General features: G+C 46.8%; 1 protein-coding gene across 1 annotated transcript in view; it reads right to left on the minus strand.

Annotated features, from left to right (window-relative positions):
- Positions 1 to 418: 418 nt before the first annotated feature.
- The window catches only part of COMMD10 (COMM domain containing 10), a 129,649-nt gene continuing 109,603 nt past the window's right edge, over positions 419 to 20,464 (minus strand). The window contains exons 6-7 of the mRNA XM_012927413.2: positions 1,198 to 1,257; positions 419 to 537 (exon numbers count right to left, since the gene is read on the minus strand). Of these exons, the coding sequence (XP_012782867.2) occupies positions 499 to 537; positions 1,198 to 1,257 (99 nt within the window). The 3' untranslated portion in view covers positions 419 to 498. The remainder of the gene's footprint in view (positions 538 to 1,197; positions 1,258 to 20,464) is intronic.

Genomic DNA, 20,464 nt, shown 5'->3' on the forward strand with positions numbered 1-20,464 from the left:
TGGATGGAGGATGTCTCAATGGAATTAACCAATATAATACCACTAGTTCTATTATAAATTCCTTTCCTTTGTCATTTACCAAGCAAAACTCACTCATCCTATCAAGGGGAAAGGCACGAAGCGTCTGGCTGCAGGGCTGTGTTTTCTGAACCGTGCTCATACAGCGTGGCTGTCTGTGGGCTGCACTTTCTGTCCATGGACACTCTAGGAGGCAACAAAGGGTCGTTAAATAAACAGGCCAGCAAAGAGCAACAGTCAGAAATGAGACGGTGGTGTGTCTGCTTTTAGAGCCCAAGTCTTCTCAACAATGACTGCCGGCTCACAGACGCACGTGAGAGCCCCACAGCTCTTCACCACGACCCACTGGACGGCGATTCGTCTGAGCAGTAATAAGCTATGAAACGTGTAAAGCCTTCAGAAATCACAACCTGGCAATCCGCTTTCAATGCAAAGTAACGAGGGGGCAGCAGCGCGATGGAGAGAGCAGGCTTCGAGGCATCACGTAAGGGCGTCCAGCTGCGCTTGTACGGTCTCCAGCTATTAGCAAAGACAAAAAAGAAAGAAAAACTCCTAAGACGCTGTTTAGAAACACGGAGATGAAAGGCAAAGAGCGGTGCTGAGTTTGCATATTCAACTCACAAAGGAAGAAAAATATTTTCCTTGTACGTGAAGATACTAGAATTCATGTTTGCTTTACAATTTCAGTTTTTAAATTTGCTAAAGGTTCATTTGAAATCAGCCCTCTATGCTGAGATTTTAAAGCTGGGGGCTTTCAGGGATTATGAAATCAGTATTTAGAAGGGACCATGAAACGACAGTCAGAGGTAACTGCCTCACTGCTCGGCATCTCCCTCTCCCAGGGTCCCCGGACCCCTGCGCCGGCAGCTCGGGCCTCTCAGACCATCTGCATTCACCCTGGCCCCGCGGCTGGAATTACATGGTGTGCTGACTCAAAGCTTTACATTAAACCAACAATCCTATTGCCTTAATTAAAACCATTTCCATTTTTCTTCCTCATTTAGCTTTTTAGATTCCCTTCATGTCAGCTACACTTCCCACTGTGAAACACAAAGTATTTACAAGGGATCTTAGAGGAATTCAGCTCTGCAATGGCATATTTAAAAATAAGAATTCACAAAACAAAGGAAACATTACAAAACCTCCATGAATCAAACAGTTATTTTTAAAAACCTCTACCTTGTTGTAGAAATCAAACAGCTCCTCGTGACTGAATCCCAGTAGAACTTTCTCGAGGTTCTGCAGAGAAAAAAACAACAAAGAGAAAAGAAGTCAGCTGTTTGTAAATTACACTGTACCATCTTCAGCTAGGCTCATGATATTACTCTCGGAGGGTTTAAAAAAACCCCACTTACCTGCCCTACTCAACCCTAACTCCTACAACTCACAAACGCACTTCATGCCACTCCACACGAGCGCCACAGGCAGAGCGGTTCTTTAAGGTGACTCCACCAAGGCTAATAAAACACAGGCCAGGAAGAGAACAACTTCATTATCTACCTTTTCAAGACAGAGACAAAACAGAAGATTCTGTTTCCTCTTTGTCAGCAGCCCATCTGAAGTGCAGTAAACACCAGCATAGCCCCAGCAGGCGGCACAGCTGCCCAAGCTCGCTCAGCCATTGGCTGGGGAGCCCTGCGGTTGTCCCTAACAGCACCCACGCTACTGTGCCCTCGCCAGTGTGGACTCAGCACAAGCTCACAGTTACCCCTGAAACAATAGCAAAGGGCCGGGATGCCAACCCTCTGCTCTCCTCCAGTTCCCATGCCCGAGGGTAACAGCACCGGGTACACAGCAGTGTGGTGCCCTGACACTAAATCACAGCCAGCTGAACCCAGGAGACAATTCAAACTCAGCGCTATATGAGTTTATTTGATCTCCTGGGAAGGTAAATGTGAAGGATGAGGGAACACCCAGGCCCAGGATTGGCTCACAAGACTTAAAGCGGAATCCTGGACTGACTGGGTGCTAAACACACTCTAGACTCTAGTTCTCAGGTCCACGACCATTCTCCTGGTTTATCTGCGTCAATAATTCCCACTTCCACCTCACAAACCCTTTCCCTCTTCACTCAGCCCAGGCACACACATGCTTGTTTTCTCCCACACACTCATTTAAGTTCTCATGATTTACAAAGAAACACGTATATCTGATTTAACACCTCATCCTTCAGGAACCGCATAAAATTAGGTAGTATTGAAACGATCAGAAAAACTAGCTGGCTAACCAGCAACTGTCATGAAACCCCCAAGGTTTACACAACACCTAGCCGTGTTGTCCCTGCCAGCACCTGAAAGGGGACCCTCAGCCTAATCACCCGTCGGTCCTGGGAGGGTCAGGACCAGTTCATTACTCTCATCCCTACGCTAAGAAATGAACCTGCAATCAGTAGCTTAACATCCCAGGATGTAGCAGCCAAGATGAGCTTCTATCTTCCTCCATTTTGCTTTATTATCAAAGGAACACAACTTTGATAGCCTCATGTAAAATAATAGCAGCTAAGACGATATCAGTAAGTTGATAGAGCAGGAAGCCACAGGTGCCCTTCCATCACAGGGTTGGGGAGGAATCGACCAGGCAGCAGCATCCACCAGTATGTGTGTTGGCTGCTGCAGGTGACAGATCGCACCTGACCCTACACCGGCTGGTGCACGCAAGAGTCGAGACTGAGGTACCCCCAGGCGAGGTTTCTTGGGGGATTCCCCAAGTAGACCAGTGAACAGGGAAAAGCACAAAATACATGGACCAACCTTGGAATGCATAATCGGGACTGGGCCGTCTTAGCTGCTGATGCCAGTGCAGCGGACAGCACGCCCATACGCACATGGGGAACATGACAGCCAGCAGGGAACTTCAAGTGCCTCATCAGAGGAAGGAAAACAGAACAGCTTGGGCCACTCTTCAGGCCAAGCTTTGTAGTATGTTCCTGAGCCTGTGCATGCACTAACGTGGATTTTGTCAGCCAATAATAGACCTTGGAAAGATTTTCTCAACCCTAGTGCAAGGAAGCTGACCGTGGCCCAGAACTATCAGAGCCACTTAAGTAACACCCCTGGAACATTCTTTCTGCCCCTGCCCCTGGGGTCTCTAAGGTGTCATCAAATGACTGCCCTGCCATTCCCAGGTGTCGATGTTAGTTTGACAGCAAGGAGTGGCTCCCTCCCCTACCTCCCTGTGGACAGAGGAGGAAAAACAAAACAGAACAAAAAACTGACAGGTGTCCCACCCACCTTCTGTTATACTAGGACCCTCCCCACCCTAATCAGAAGCCCACATGGGCGCGCATCTCTCTCAACTATGTATTAAAAATAAAATTAAAAATTAAGAAAAAGGAAAAAACCCCACAGATAAAGATGCATACTAAGTAGTGAAAAACTGAAGGTTTTTTCCTCTAAGTCTTAAGATGCAGAGCAAGCAAAGGATGTCTACTCTCACTCCCACTCGGCGTCTCAGCCTGCACACTTGGACAAGAGGAGGAAAGGAGACACATCCAAACAGAAAAACAAGCAAAATGATTTCTAATGTGGATGGCTTGATCATAAATGTAGAAAAGATCCCATGAAACACTGTTAGAACTAATATATTAATTTAGCAAAATTGCTACACTTGAACTTAACATGCAAAATTCAGTACTGTTTCTACTGAGAAACAATGAATAATCTGAAAGCAAAGGTCTTAAGAATTTAATTTACAATAGCATCAGAAAGAATAAAATATTTAGGAATAAACTCGAACAGGAAGATGAAAGATGTGTATATTCAAAACTGTAAACCATGGCTGAAAGAAACAGAAGGCAAGCATACTGGGAGACACCTCTTGTTCCTAAACTGGAAGACGTAACAGTGTTAAGATAGCCAGTCCACCTAATTTATTCCCTAATCTCCATGAGGCCATTTCTCGGAAATAGAGAAACTCATTCTGAAATTCATATGGAATCTACGGGGACCATGAATAGTTTAAAATTTTTTTTTTTACAGAAAATAAAGCTGTGAGACTTAGATTTCCTGCTTTTAAAATGATTACAAAGATATAGTACCCAAAATAGTATGGTCTGATACGCAGATAGACATATAGACTAATGAAACAAAACAGAGAGCCTAGAAACAACTTCTCATGTTTCTGATCAAATAATAGATGGACAGACCAACAGAACAAAAGAAAAGCCATACATACATTGCCAGAAACATCCAAAGTGATCCCTAGAAGGGGGACGGCCTGCGAGGGGAGTGGCCTGCGAGCCTGCTCCAGCCGGGGGTCACGAGCACAGCGCTCTGTTCTGGGTGAGCGTTCCCCTTCCCCCACAGAAGGGACCTGTGTCTCAGAGCACAGCCGTGGCTCCTGCCAGCAGCTTCCAGAAGGCAGATCCCGGAAGCAGCAAGGTGTCTTCAATAGTGAGTTCCCATCACCTGCGTGGGAGACCCTGCCTGCATTCCTGGCTCACAGACCCAACCCTGGCCCAGTCCCAGCCACTACGGAGCTTTCAAGAGCTTTGTAGAACTTTGAATGGAGATGTTTCCACCCACACCCCCACTTCCCTGTCTTTGTCCTCTAAAGAAATAAATAATTCAAAAAGGATGCAGGCAGGGTAGCACTGCTATGTATCGCATCCATCCATTCATTTTTATCAAAGAAATATTCATACATTTTATAGATATTAATAAATCAATAGTTTCCTAGGCACTAGGTATACAGAAATGAGCAGGAGACAAACGTTCCACATTCTTTGTCAAAGAAGATAGATAACAAACAACTGACATGATAATAACAATCTGCACGCTTACATACAGCAATGTTTGTGTGAAGTGTGTGAGAAGAGGGAGGTTAAATACTGAAAGGTTTCATGGAGATGATGACATGTGAATTAAGATTCAGAAGTGGTAGAGGGCTGGAAAGAGAATTCATGGAATGGGAGACGATACTTGCAAAGTACGTCACTGTTGAGAGCTTAGTCCCCAGCACTTCAACAAGGCAAATGCTCTGATTTAAAGCCAGGAAAACAAAAGTTCTTGATCCAATGAAGACACACAAAGTACAAATAAGCCAATGAAAATACACTCAATGTCATTAGTTATTAGGGAAATGCAAGTCAAAACCACAATGAACAACTCTTCAGACTTCTTAGGAAGGGGATTCAAAATGGAAGGAAAACAGGCGTTGGCAAGGAGGCAGAGAAACATGGACGTTCCAAGTAGGAGTGGAAAATGGCACTGCTCTGGAAAATCAGCGACTCTACTACTAAGCATACATGTGCTCAAAAGAATTGAAAACAGAGAATCTATAAGACCCTGTTCCTAGTAGCATTACTCACAACAGCCAAGCGCTAGAAACAACCTACATTTCTGCCAAAAGACAAATGGGTGGTATAATGTACACAATCTAGTATTACTAACCCATAATGTGGAAGCAAGGTCTGGTACACGCTACAACACAGATGAATCTCAGAATCCTCATGCTGAGTGAAATAAGCCAGCTCTAAAGGGCACACTGCATGACTTGGCGTCTGAAGAGGCCAGTCCACAGAGGCACACAGCACATCAGACTCCGCCAGGGACAAGCAGGAGGGGAGGGCGAGTTACCGTCTAGTCAGTGCAGAACTTCAGTACAGAATTTGTATTGCCTGGAGTGACACAGAGTTCTGGGAAGAGTCATGATGAAAACACAGCATTGTGAATGTAATTAATACCACCCCATTATAACTATAAAAGGGCTAAAATGGCAAATTTTCATGTTGTGTATGTTTTGCTGCAACCAGAAAAACACTGAAGGACCAGAGTGCAGCAGCAGCAACAATGAAGCAAAACTGGAAGACAAAAAGGGACAAGCACTCCCGGGAGAAGACTGCACCTGCCACGGCGGCCTTGAGTCTGGGTGCTCGGGTCAAAACTCTGCTGACTGTTCTACTGTACATCTCCACACGCTGACTCCTGCTTCACAAAGCTGCTTCGTCCGTCTGTTCACTCCTCCACCCAGCCAAGGCACTGCTTCACAGACTTCACAGGCCCCACACCAGGGGCTGGGAGCAGCTGCTCCTGCCGGCAGGGCACTCAGAGCCTGGAGGCTGCAGGCAGGCAGCGAGCACAGCTCCCTGATAGAATCAAAATGATCTCCTTTAACTGGTGGGCTACAGAGGACACAGGAGAGTTCAGACAGGAGAGTGGGGTTCAAAGGGGTGGGAAGGAGAGAAAACCGCAAACAGAAGCAAGGCGAGTGTGGTGACAAGAAGCTTGGAGCATCTGATGGACAAGAAAGTGACCACAGAATGGACAAAGGCTGGAAAAGCAACAGAACTGGAAGGCAAGAGGATAGAGCACTGCTCTCCTGCATTCTCCAGAGGCAGACCCTTTTCAACAACTAGTGGGGAAAGCTGTTGACGGGCCAGTTAGGTCTTGGTGAGGCAATGCAGAGGTGGCAGGATGGCAAAGCCGGGGTGGTGTACATCCTCTGCCATCAGTCCTGTGCAGGCTGAGCCGCGGCTCCCCCAAGTCTGTCACGTCCTAATCCCAGGACTTGGGCAGGTGAATAACCCTCAAGACAGGGGCTGGGGGCACTAAGGTGCGAGGGGGCCTCTACTATGACCAGTCCTTTCAGAGCATACGAGGACACAGTAGAATAGGTGACCAGACTGGGGGGAGACACCAGAGAACATGGCCTGACCGGCCACAGACGGACTTGAGAAGAAAAACCACCAGTCACACCTTGACCTTGGACTCCTGGACTGACACTGTGGGGAACTAACTGGACAAGGACACCTGGCCTTCGTCAGCCTCCACAAACAAAAAGGCCTCAGCACCAATCTGAGAGACAAAAGGACCAGTGGAAAGTCACTGGCAGGTTTTAGGTAAATAAATGATAAAATTATATTTAAATATTAACAATTCACTTTGACTTTTATTTGGAACTGGCCAAACTGCAGGTGGAGAGATCAGTTAGCAAGCTACTGCAGTAGCCGGCAAGAGAGAGTACTTGATCTAACGTGACGGCAGGGATGCTGGGGAAAACGGAAACAATTTGAGATAAGGTTCTGAAGCAGAAAAGATAACACTTGGTGATAGATCTGACTTAGGGCGGCAGGTGCTGAAGGACTGAAAGAAATCTAGGCTCACATTTCTGGCAAAAGCAGCTGAATGGACAGAGGCCAGAAGCACCAGGGCAGTGGACAGGGTGGGGGAGGGGTGGAGCGGGGGTGGAGGGGTGGAGCGGGGCGAGGGAGAGGACAGCTCAGAGGCGGTTTCAGACACAGTGAGCTTGCTAAAGATGTAGGATTTCCCTGAGAATTCACGAAACAAGTCTGGAATCTCAGACTCATTTGGGAATCATTTCAAGCCTGGGAGCGGATGAGAATGCCCAGGAAATAATGCTGCACGGGGCTGACGATGCCAAGGCCCCCTGCGTGGCTGGCACCCAACTGCTGCTCTGGCACCAACTGCTGTCCCAGCTGCTCTGTCTCCAACGAAGCTCCCTGCTGACCTGCCTGGGAGAGCACTGGGAGAGGGCCCAGGTACTTAGGCCCAGCACCCATGTGGGAGCGCAGGGTGCAGTTCTAGGCTCCTGGCCCAGCCCCAATCTATACTACTTTGCTTTTCAAATAATAAACAAATAAAAGACTGTAGCTTGTATGGTAAAAAAAATAATAATAATAACACAGTAAGCTGGGCCAAGCTGTAAAGCGCTCCGGTATTCAGGGAAGGCAAGCACCCAGTGCAGGCTGACAAGTCCACACACGCCTTCTAATTCCCTGAAACGTACAGTCGACATGATGACATGAACTGAATGAATTCATCAGCATACAGGCAATAAAATGGGGTGACTTTTTCTCCCTTTATTTTTGACAATCTTTACATAGTTAATTAGGGCACAAAGGTTCAAGGGCTACAGAAAAGTGGGTAAGACCATTATTTCCACATTGTTTTTTCCTGTACCTGGGGTAAAGGGGGAGATAAGGGGAGAAGCCCCACCCAGTCTCCCACTCATCCCAGGTCACTGATGCAGGGCATGCTCCGAGGGTCCTGCTCAAGTGGTTTGGATAGTTCCACAGTTCTGAATTGCTGCCAGTCTTGCCATTCCAAGCATGATGTGGTCACTGCAGAATCCGCTGACTGACACTGTCCACCTTAGAGTCTCCGTTTGCCCAGTTTTTCACTGCCAACATATGGCTGGGGCAATTGATTGATTTGTTCTGTCCTCTATTGTGGTGCCAGGTGTCCTCTGCAGGTTCCGATAGACTGGCATATTCTCCATGTGCAGCTGGTTCTGCTCTCCACTGCTCGGTCTCAGCATCTGAGGAGGCTTGGCTCTGGCACTTGCACTCCATGGCAGACCATTGGTTCTGAGTCCGGCAGTTCGATTGGGGAGATCCCAAAAGAAACTTTGAGGTGATCCCAGACCAGATGCTTGTGTGTACTTGCAAGTACAGGGCCCGGTACAGTCCATTGCCCCAGTCAGCTGGGGGTTGCAATTGCCGGGTCAGCTCTGTTTCCAGCCCTGTCTTTCACGCGAACTGATGGGTGTTGCAGTCCAGCCTGATTCTGCCCAGCACACGCTCGATCCTCAATAAACTAGTGGGAGCTGCAGCCTAGTTGGAGCGACCTGCAATAACCCCCACCAGGCCCACTCCCTGCCCTGGTCCCGTGCTTGCCAGTATGTGCAGCAAATTAGTCCAGTCTGTCCCACATCCCATTCAGCTCTCGTACATGTCAAAGCGCATTGAAGCCTAGTTCAACCCAATCAGCTCCACTATACAGCCCACACAGATGTTGCTGGGTGCCTTTCTGCCTAGCCATCCCTGTCCCTGTCCTGGTTTTCATGCTCTCCAGTGAGAGTGGTAACCCAAGAGGGAGGCGCCCACTATTTCCCTTCTAGGCCACTCCCACTTCCAGATCTTGCACTCTCCAGTTGGTTCTGGAATTTAACTTGACAGATTTAGCCCCCAGTGCCAGCATCTGCCAACTGACACTGTGGCAAAGCCCAACCAACCCTCACCCACTCCAATTTTTGCTTGCACCAGCCGGAACAGTCAGCCCAACCTGGCATTTCCCTGATCTGGTTCACCTGAGGCCCACAGGTGCTGTAGCTTTGCCTGGCCTGGTCTGCCCCATCTCAACCCACACTGTCTAGTGGGAGTGGCTGTCCAGCAGGGGAGCCCACATTCCCCCTGCCGGCTTTTCCCCCTCCCTCCCTGGTTCTCACATGTGCTGTTTGGGCGCTGCAACCACATCTAGTACGGCTCATCTCACCTTGGTATTCCGTAATGTGCACTGGTTTTCGTCGCGATCGAACCTGGCTCGACCCACACTCTGTTCTGCTGCTCAGATTTGCCAGCAGCTGATGGGAAGTGGTTCAGCCTGGTCTGCCCCCAACATGTGCCAAATGTATGCCAGTGGGTCCCTTTCCACAACCTGTTCTGGGCTGTTCCCTTTCGTGCTTCTTGCGTTCACCTGCAGGGACTGTGTCCTGTCAAAGGAGTTGCCCAGGCCCCTCCATCAGAATCTCTCCCAATGCCGATCCTGCGCATACTGGTGGGTCCATGAGCCAGCCCTACTCAGTCCACCTCATGTACTAGCAGTAACAGTGACCTTTCCTGACTGGCCTTCAACCCAATCTGGTTCTTACTGTTGGATGTTTCAGCCCAGCCAAGGCTTGTCCATACCCAGACACAGCTCACCCATGGCTCGGTAGGGGTAGAGACCTAGCCTAGTCTGTCCCCCATCTACCCTGGTCCTCCAGAGCACCAGATGGTGTTGGCGTCTAGCCCGACTTGGTGCGTCCAGTCCCAGTCCACAATTGTGACAAAGGAGGCTGCAGTCATATCCAGACCAGAACGCAGCCCCCATTCCAGCCCTGTGCTCACTGGTGAGAACCTCAACCCAGCTAGGGTGTCCCCTTAGCTCCCCAACCAGGCCTGTTCCCAGCCACAGATGGTGTGCATGCCAGTGGTTGCTCTGACCCAGCTTGGCACAGCCCCTCACCAGTCTTGGCCTTTGCCTTAGATGCTGTGGCTTAGCTTCCCTGGCTCACACAGACCAGTAGGTGCAAGAGCCTAGCTCGGCATGACCTGTGCTCCATCCTGATTTCTAATTTTGCTTGTGAGCTAGGGTTTGCATTACCACCCCACACATTAGCCAGCCATTGGAGCTACTTTGCCCAGCTTGTCCGACCCCCAGGTCTAGATCATGTGTTCACCAGCGGGAGCTATGACGGGTGGCTTGTTTTAAAGCATGCATGCAATCTTCCATTTTCCTGTAAAACCCACTGAAGCCATTAATATTGTTAACTAAACACACACCAATTGGAAAACTTACTCTCTTCTGTCTTGCACGTATAAGATTACAACTAAGAACCCATTTAGGAAATTCATTATTTTCTTTCTTTTTTTTGAAATTCATTATTTTCATTGTCTAAACTGATCTCAGACATTATTACCAATCTTAGAATCTCTGTACCCAATATAAAAACTCTGCAAGACGAAAGTTCAGATTAACATTCTATGAATTTCTTAAAAGAGAACAAAGATGTATTTGCTCATCCATTGCACTTTATTTTTCATTTGTAACCCTATCTCCGAGTCCCTAGATAATGTTGCACATGCCCATTAGCAAAATTCCCATGGAAATACAATTTAGCAAGGTCGTCAGAAAGGTCTGACTTGATGAAAGCTGACACTAAAAATATCTTTCACTTTCCCATTAGTTAGGAATCAGAAACACATTAACCCTGTCACAAATTATCTAAGTGGAAATATTCTCTAAATAATACAAACATAAACTAGATAAGAATTAAGCCAAACTCACATTGCTTAGCTTTTAAACTTAAACTGGATGTCAGAAACAGATAGATACAAATATCCCTTCACCTAGAAAATCAGGAGGTAGACCATTCCAGTAAAAGAAGTTCCAATAATCTTCTGTCTGAAAATACTTTGCTAGGGACAATACAGTTGTAGAAGTGGAAAACCAGAGAGGCGGGTGCGTGGCAGAGCCTGGGAAGCCCATGTGCCACACTGGAGGGCCTGGCTCTGAGTTCCCCTTCATCAAAGTGTGTGCCCTGGGGGCAGCGGGTGATCCATCCAGCAATGGCTCCCTTGCCACCCGAGAAGAAGATGTAGACTGGGTTCTGGGCTCCTGGCTTTGGCGTGGCCCAGTCTTGGCTGCTGTAGGCATTTTGGGGACTGACCAACACACCCCAAAACATTGTGTCTTTCTTTCTCTCCCTCTCTCTGGCTTTCAAATAAAAACAAACAAACAAGAAAAAAAAAAAAAAGAAATGAAAGGCACAGATAAAATTTAAACAATATCTCAAGTTTCACTGACTGTGCTTACAAGACAAAAATCACTATGCATGTTATTAAATATGCTCATATTCTCCATAACTATATACAACTACAAATAAAAGCAAATATATTTCAGGATCTCCATTTTTTAAAAAAGACTTATCCATTATACTTGAAACAGAGAGAGAGAGAGAGAGAGAAATCGATCAATCAATCTTCCATCCATCGGCTCACTCCCCAAATAGCTGCAACAGAAAGAACTGGGTTGGTTCAAAACTGGGAGCTGAGAGCCATTTCTGGGTCGTCAAGGTAGGTGGCAGCAGCCCAAGACTTTGGGCCATCTTCTGCTGGATTAGCAGGGAGCTGGATAGAAAGTGGAGCAGCCAGTACTAGAACCAGCATCCATATGGAAGGTCAGCATGACAGGTGGAGAATGAGTGCTCTATAACACCACACTGGTCCTAGGATCTCCAGCTTGCTTCTTGAGTGTCGTTATTATTGTTGTTCAAAAACTAGGAATGCAATTTCATCTTATACCATGCAGCAGGTAAGCCAGGTTCTCCTACCGTCTGCTACTGCAGTCACTCACAATATTCAGTCATTCAGTCAACATGTGAGGAGTCCCAGGCACTGCGCAGGCTGCTCACGACACAGGGGTGAGCAAGCAGAGGAGGGAGACGCTCTTGACCAGACAGGTCCAGACCGTGCAGCTGGCTGCCTGCGATGTCTAAGTTCTCAGCTACGGACAGAATGTACACTGCACAGCACAGGAGGAAGGGACTCCCTCTCCATCAGTCAGTTACGCAGGTCAGCCCTGACAACCCCAGGAGTACCAGGCTCTACAACCAGCTCTGATTCACAGGGTACCAGGCTGGGAGTGTGTAAGCAAAGGGACCCTGAGCAGAGAAGGAAACAACCTTCACTTCTCCATTAGCCAGCCTGGCTACACCACAGCCCAAGGCGCTTCTGAGCTTCACAGCCCGGGACTCCGAGAAGTACACTGATTATGCTAATTAGACTGGTGAGCTAATGGCGGCAACAAGGAGCTTTGAGGCAACACGGCTCTCTCCCTCTCTGCTAGAATAAGGGGTGATGAGGACCTGCCGAGATGAGGAAACGGGTGTCCACAAAGGGAAGGTAACTCATGGAGAGGGTGCAGACAGCCATGCCACCCGCCACGCCTCTCTCCATCACATGCCTGCAGTGACTCAACACCTGCATATCCACGATATACAGAAATCCCCCATACCCAGGAATCTACACAATTACTTCACTCAGTACTGCTACACAGAAATCTATAACAGGCATATAAATATTTTGATAATTGCAGCTGAGTATTGAGCTGTACAGGTATAGTGAGAGACTGAAGTTCAGCTCCTCAAAAATGTTCTGAAAAAATGCAATCAAATCTCTCTGTCTTTGTAACACTAAAACAAAACAAAATAAGTACAGCACTGGGCCTATGGGCAAGGGAAGCCACAGTTTGGCGTGTGGGCATCCCAGGTCACAGTGCAAGTGCGAGACCTGGTTGTTAAGATGCATTTCCTCTCGTGTCTGGGAAGGCAGCAGAGGACGGCCAGGAAACCCAGATGGAATGACAGGCTACTGACTCTGACCTCATCTAATCCCAGCTACTGTGGGCATTTGGCAAGGGGATGAGTGGATGGAAGAGTCTCTCTCACTCCCAACTTCTCTTTTAAAAAGTAAGTATAATAACACTACTAAGTTTAGAATTCCAATTCTTAAGAAACACCAAATAAATTTCTAAGCCCAGTGAGTACAAACGTAGTACAGGCTCATCTTCACCCGAATACTGAGCTGATTTCTGCTGCTTCTTCAGGCTGCGCGATTTGAAAACCTCCTTACTGATGCTGCCCTGCCTAGCAGATTGCACGAACTCCTGAGCATGGCACTGCCCCTTAAGGAGAGCAGCAAACTGAAGACAGTGAGCTTGCAGCATGCTACAGAAGGACACCTGCAGCGGATGGCCTGAACAGAGGCAGCACAGGGTGCTCTCCAAGGTCAAACCAACCAAACTGTAAACTTACACTTAAAAAAAAAAAATCTTTGAGAAGTACAGTTTGACAAAATCCTTTACTCATTAACAGCATCAACATCAACAAAAAGGTAAATCCCAAGCTGATTGGTGTGGTTTCCACACTTCCGATGCCTGGCCAAGCCTCCTACCAGACACATCGTGCCCACAGAAGCACAGGCGGGTCCTGCCCGCTGCCTTCCCCAGTGCTGCTCCCAGGGACTCGCAGCTGGACACACACGTACACACACCAGCTGCTTCTTCATCTTGGCAGATCTTCTCATACTCCAACCAGCTGGCATCATGTCATTCTCCCCTGAGGACAGTGCAGGAGTAAGCGGGCCTCAGCCAGGAGATGACCCTACTGTCAAGGAAGTGCAGTGTTCTACTCCAGTGACAGAAGCAGTCTTGCAGGTCCTATAAGTCCCGCTGAGTCAGAAAACATAGTAAGAAACAGGACAGCAAGAGAACTCTGTGCCGGGATTTCCTGGTTAGCATGAGACATGGCCTGTCATGTTGAAAGGTTCCCTCCTCAAGACAGGAGATGGGGGATTTACAAACAGATTGACTAAACATACAACAGTTTGGGCTGCTCACATGACAACCATTTTTTGACCAGAATTCTTTGTATCAGATATGAAAATTACATAAGAGGGCTGGCGTAATAGCCTAGTGGCTGAAGTCTTTGCCTTGTACACCCAGGATCACATATGACAGCAGTTCGTATCCTGGCTGTCCCACTTTCCTTCCAGCTCCCTGCTTGTGGTCTGGGAAAGCAACAGAGGAAGCCCAAAAGCCTTGAGACCCTGTGCACATGTGAGAGGCCAGGGAGAAGCTCCTGGCTCCTGGCTTCGGATCAGCTCAGCTCTGGCCATTGCAGCCCCTTGGGGAGTGAATCAACAAACGGAATATCTTCCTCTCTGTCTCTCCTCCTCTCTGTATATCTGATTTTCCAATAAAAATAAAACAAATCTTTAAGAAAAAGAAAGAACATGCACAATTACAAAATGGAGCTTTTCTGTACAAAAATGCAATGGAAAATGCTACTTTTCTGGAAGTCATAATTTGTTCTAACTTATTCAATTACTGATGCACATTTATCCTTTAGAACAGCCACCTTACTTGGTGAGCTTCTCAGAACATGTGTGAGCAGCCTGAGGGATTCAGGGCAAAGACAAACAGCAGTGTGAGATCTGCTCTGCTTGCGGGAGGTGTACGGACTGTGGGCTCAACACTCAAATGCGGGTCTCAGACACTGGGATCGCACATTTATACCTTCCAGAACGACTAGGTATTTGGTATCCTAAGTTAAATATTGTAAGTCACAGTGTAAGGAAAAGGTTATTTACAAACATATGCTGGTTGAATATTCTCTATCTCACTCTGTCATGTCATCTTGCAGTGAAAGAGGACCTCCACTTGCAAGCAAATGAGAGCTAATGTCACAATTTCGTTGCACCTTACACTTACCAGCTCACGGGAAGCTCTGCTCCAACCAGGTAGAAAGGACAAGTTCGGCACATTACAAAGGGCAGCTGAGAGCTCACTGCTGCGCGACAGCAGGAAATGCCCCTAGCTCCTGCACACCCCATTCATAAAAGCAGGCAAACAGCTACCTTGATAAGGCCTGGGAGCAACTTAAGGCAGCAACTGTCTAGAGGAGATCTGTAACTTTTAAAATGTTGTTTCCAAACAAAAGTGGGTTCATTTTCCCAGCCACATTAGTTCCTGCTAACCCGATTATCCGGTCAAGATCCTAAAAATCCTCTTGGAATTATAAAGTAAACTAATGATGCCAGTTCTAGAAAGTAAATGGTTTTAACAGGCTGAGGTGCTCTACACCCTTAGTGTGCTTGGAGCTCGTAAATCAGGATTTTCATCACTGCAGAAAGGAGCCCCGTGCTCCAGCCATTGTCCCTCAAGCACAGCATTTCGCCTCCAGTCCCCAGGCAACTGCTACTCACCTCTGTCCTGAATGACTTGCCTATGCTGGGAACAATGTCCATTTTTTAAAATATTTATTTATTTATTTATTGGAAAGGCATATTTATAGAGAGAAGGGGAGACAAAAAGATCTTCCATCCACTAATTCAATCCCAAGTGTTTGCAACAGCCAGAGCTGAGCCAATCTGAAGCCAGGAGCCAGGAGCTTCTCCTGGGTGTCCCACATGAGTGCAGGGTCCCAAGACTTCGGGCCATCCTCTACTGCTTTCCCAGGCCACATGCAGGAAGCTGGATCAGAGGTGGAGCAGCAGGGACACGAACTGGTGCCCTATGGGATGCCGGTGCCACAAGTAGAGGATTAGTGTGCAATACCATGGCACTAGCTCCTAAACTCATCTTTTAACTCTATTTTCCACAAACTTGCTAAAGCACCCTTGAATATAATTTATTTATTTGAAATTAATTTACACTTTTTTTCCCTGGTGGCCTCTTAATATACCTAGAGACTCTCCTGGAATGCCATCTCCCTGTGGAGCATTTTCCTTTGTTCCTGCTCCTACCCACCCACCCACCAGGGCACACCGAGCAGGCTGCTGGCACGCAGCACGATGCTTCACAACGTGGCTTCTGGCCTTGGAGACTCTGTGTCGCAAATGGACACTTACCTGCCGTCTGCAGTATCTAGCACACACACTGCACTCTCCAACACACCTTTCTTACATGAAGAAAACCAGCTACTGATATTTGCCATTAATCTCAATACTGCTCGACGGCCTTTTCTTAATATGTAATAGGTTTAAATAATGAAGGGGGAAAACACATATGTAACTCAACATTGAGGGCATGGTAATTCAAATAGCATCAGCAAAAATCCCTATATCACCTACTATGTGCTAGAACCTAGTACTTAAACAGGTGTGCCTATTAAACTTGGTAGCATAGTAAGGTTAATTCTTGCATCAGGCCCAGGGATGGTTTTTTACTTCCACTAAAGATGAAGTGTAACAAAACTCGGGAGTTTAGGGAGCTTCTCAGAGCCAGCAGGTGGCAGTCACAAACGTTACTGGGCAGCAAGGACTGGAGCTTTTCCTCTGATCTGAGTCTCTCAGTACTTCCACTGCAGGTAAACAAACTGAAGAAGGAAAATTCTGGAACTAGAGGGACCTGGGTTCAAATCCTCATCATGGCATTTGCCTGAGCTTTAGTTTTCTTAATTGTCAAAGAGCAATTATAACGCCTATGTTGACAAGGCTGGTGGCTTGCACTATACAAAGAGTCTATTAGCAATATGTGCGCACCACTGACAATAAATAAGGCTCTGTCCTCGATTCTGAGAACCGTGAAGCTGAAGCCAAGGAATTATTTTTCAGTTTCAGCAATCACTTTTAAGAATCTTTTCCATGCCTTTCTAATAAATGTGCTCAATTTCTCAAGTTAGAAATTTTCACCAAGTTTCATCTTATGTTTTTCAAACTGATAAACAGGGGAAATGACTTAATTAATATTCTTTAATCTCCAGATGAATTATAGAAAAGTACAGAATTATAGAAAATCTTCACACCTATCAGATTAATAGTAATGGATGTGTCTGTGATCCCTATTATTAAATGCTGCCTGTCTTTTAACACCTAAGTATTAACGCCATCTCTGAAGGGATAAACTCAGATTTTACTGAGCCAAACTGAACATGGTTTACATGAAAAAGGAAACAACTCTCTGATCGTGCTTTTATAAAACCAACTTCTAGAATTTTCAATAATCAAGCAATGCTAACAAAGTAGCCTGATCTAAGTAAATTTAGTTTCTTTACTTTCTAACAGCCAGTATTAACATGGGGGACACTTAAATGACTTGTAAGGACAGTGACCACAATTCTACACATTGGTGCACACACTAAAGCGAGTCCGGCCCTCAGCAGCACATGTCATGGTGATTTAGGGTCTAAGGTTCTACAGCAATTAAAATCCCTGTGTGAAGTAAAATCACTTTGCCTCACTCATTCATTCAACTTTATGATTATTACATATTTCCTTGAACTACCCCAACATTAAGTTCACTAAATATGCTCCACTGCCTTGACTTGCACAGAACATGAGCATACTTTACAGACATTGAGGTTAACCTCATTTCTGTTTTTCAAGTATTCACAGGCCCGACACAGTAGCCTAGTGGCCAAAGTCCTTGCCTTGCACACATGGGGATCCCATATGGACACCAGTTCTAATCCCGGCAGCCCTGCCCCATCCAGCTCCCTGCTTGTGGCCTGGGAAAAGCAGTCAAGGACGGCCCAAAGCCTTGAGACCCTGCACCCGTGTGGGAAACACGGAGGAGGCTCCTGGCTTCAAATTGGCTCAGTTCTGGCTGTCTCAGCCACTTGGGGAGTGAATGTGCGGACAGAAGATCTTCCTCTCTGTCTCTCCTCCTCTCTGTTTATCTTTCCAAATAAGTAAATAAATCTTTTTTTTTTAAGAAGTATTTGCAAGCATCCTGAGAGAACCTTTGGGTTACAGCAGTGATGACGACAGCACACGCAATCTTTGTTTACCCTGAGTTTAGCAAATCCAGCAGAAACAAGCAGAGGCAGTAACACAGTACAACTGCCGGACAGGCAAGCACAGGACACAACAAAGAAACACAAGCTCCAGAAACCGCAGTCAACAGAGGCTCTCCAGCAGGCACAATGCCTAATCCAAGACGTGAAGACACATCGAGGACGGGCCAGATGGGAGGACTTTCCTTCCAGCAAAACAACACAGAAAGGAGAAGAGGTGAACATGGCAGCAGCCCCCACCAGAGGTGGCGATGGCCAGAACCAGGGCAGACGCAGGAGAAAATGAAAATAAACACAGTTTGTAGAGTATCCCAGGGGTGGGGTCCACAGAAATCAGCGAGTCTTTCAATGACGGAAATGCATGAGATAGAAGGAATTCCGAATCGGGAAGAAGCCTGGGCTCCTGAATGATGACTAGGGTGCACGCGCACACACTGAAAAAGAAGGGGGTCGAGAACAGAGGCTTGGACAGGAGAGAGAACTACAAGTTCAGCTAAAGACATTTGATTCCAATGGATGCTTGGACAACCCAGTGGAAAGGACTAGCAGACTGTTTGTATTCAAGTTAGAGATCTAGGTCATAGATAGACTTGAATGCTGGGAGACAGAAGAAAAAGGCAGACATGTATGCTACCGGGGCAGAACATGAATAAACCTCCTAAAACACACCCAATACTTCAGACACTGTCTTAAGAGGAAGAATTAAAAACAAAAGAATTACTGTGGACACGTGATAATTCTAAAAAGCAGAGTGATCCAGGTATCAGAGGTTCCCAAGAATCCATCAACAAACATACAGAAACGTGTGGAAGTCATCAAAGACAATACCGCCTATAACTCTCCCCAGCAGCTCCGGCCCCTTCTGCTGGGCCCCACCCCTGGGAACACAGACAGTGACGCTGTTCTTGGAAGCTCAGCTTCCACATGGGTAACTTTGGAATAGAAACCGCACTACCTGTCACAACCTCAGTTTAGTTTTGGCTGATGTCAACCACAGACAGGATCTAGAGTGCACAAAGCGAACGCAGCAGGATTATCAGCAAACTCCTTTAAGACTGCCCAGTACAGTCATCACACACAGAAGCAGGAGGAGGAGCCAAGCCTGCTCCAGCACTCCAGTAAAAGATGCAGGCGCCCCAAGCAGTGGTTCCACCCAAACACGTAGGTTACAATCTGCTGCCTCCCAGATGGGATACCACGAAGTTCATCACTCCAGGCTCCTGCCTGGCCCAGTCCTAGCTATTGTGGGCATTTAGACAGTGAACCAGCAGACCAAAGATACTCTGTGTGTGTCTCCCCACTCCTTCCTCTCTGTGGCTCTACCTCTTAAATAAACAAAGTAAATAAGCAAATTTAAGTTTATAGAGGTAGATAAACATTATGCAAATAAATTACTTTTGGGAAAAGGTAACCACACCACTGCTTGAGAATATGGTTAGAACTCTGAAAGATATTCTATGCCAATTCTAAAGAGGCCTTTCCATATACAATCAAAATCAATTCCAATAGTACTATGAGAACTGACTTCGGAATAGAGTGAAAAAGCTAGTAGCTAGAATATCCTGATCTAGGTAGAAAGCCTGTGGGCAGTTGGGCTCTTTCCCTACAAACACCGCTTCACATTAAAGCTGCTACTTCCAACTGTCCGCTGATGAAACGTCTCTTGAACACAGACCACCAGGAATGCAAATTTACATTCCTGTTCTGTAACCTAGGCACAATGTCTGTAATAGGATGACTCCATCAACTTCGTTTAACTGGTGACCAAACCCAGCAATTTAGCCATAATGTCAACATGAAATATTTTCCTTATCCTTTTTTAGTGAACACATGAAGACAAAATGAAATGCCAGCTACTCTGAATTCAGGCAGAACTTGACACTTTCAGGACATGCGTTATTTGTGGTGAGCTAAATGACAGTGTGATGAACAAAGTGCGAACTTGCATTACAAATCAGACAATGCTAGACTAAAAGAATTACCCATACTTCACCTTCAGCTGGTAGCACTTTCTCAAGCAGCTCAAGACATTTTGCAAAATCTGACAAAAACGATACCTCCCTCCAACAGGTTCCTATTGCTAAAAAATACGTATGAAGAGGAGCAGGTGAGAATCAGCAAGACGGAGCGGTGCTCAGCGCTCCAGATCTGGGCGTCCAGATCCCAGTGCTGCGACTACGGCAGCAACAGGCGAGCCTCAGCAGCACAGGCTCCAGTTTCCAGTCAGTCTAATCCTTTACATGACACTGTTATTAATGCTCGTCCACTGGTGAGTGAGGACACCATGGGCTGCAGAATACAGGACCTCTGCATGCTAAGTGCTATGGGGATGCTTAATAATGCTAGCTGCTTTGAAATTACTGACCTGGACTCCAGGGAAGGGATGTCCTGACTAGCGGACGGTCACCAAGCAGTGATTGCTGAAACCGCAAAGTGAATGAACAGAAACACCACCTTGGCTCCACACAGCATATCCCAAACGTCACCTGAACTACAGGCGAGCAAACCTGCAAAACAAAGCCCTCATTCTTGCCGTGCACCACGTCCCGCAGCTCAACCACTAGGATCCATCTGAGAAGGCACATGGAGAAAGCAGGACCAGGAGGACGCAGCCACCAAGGTGGCCGGGACAGGGCGCGGCTTGAGCTCC

The sequence above is a fragment of the Ochotona princeps genome, chromosome 19 (genome assembly GCF_030435755.1).
Source record: "Ochotona princeps isolate mOchPri1 chromosome 19, mOchPri1.hap1, whole genome shotgun sequence".
Classification (NCBI taxonomy): domain Eukaryota; kingdom Metazoa; phylum Chordata; class Mammalia; order Lagomorpha; family Ochotonidae; genus Ochotona; species Ochotona princeps.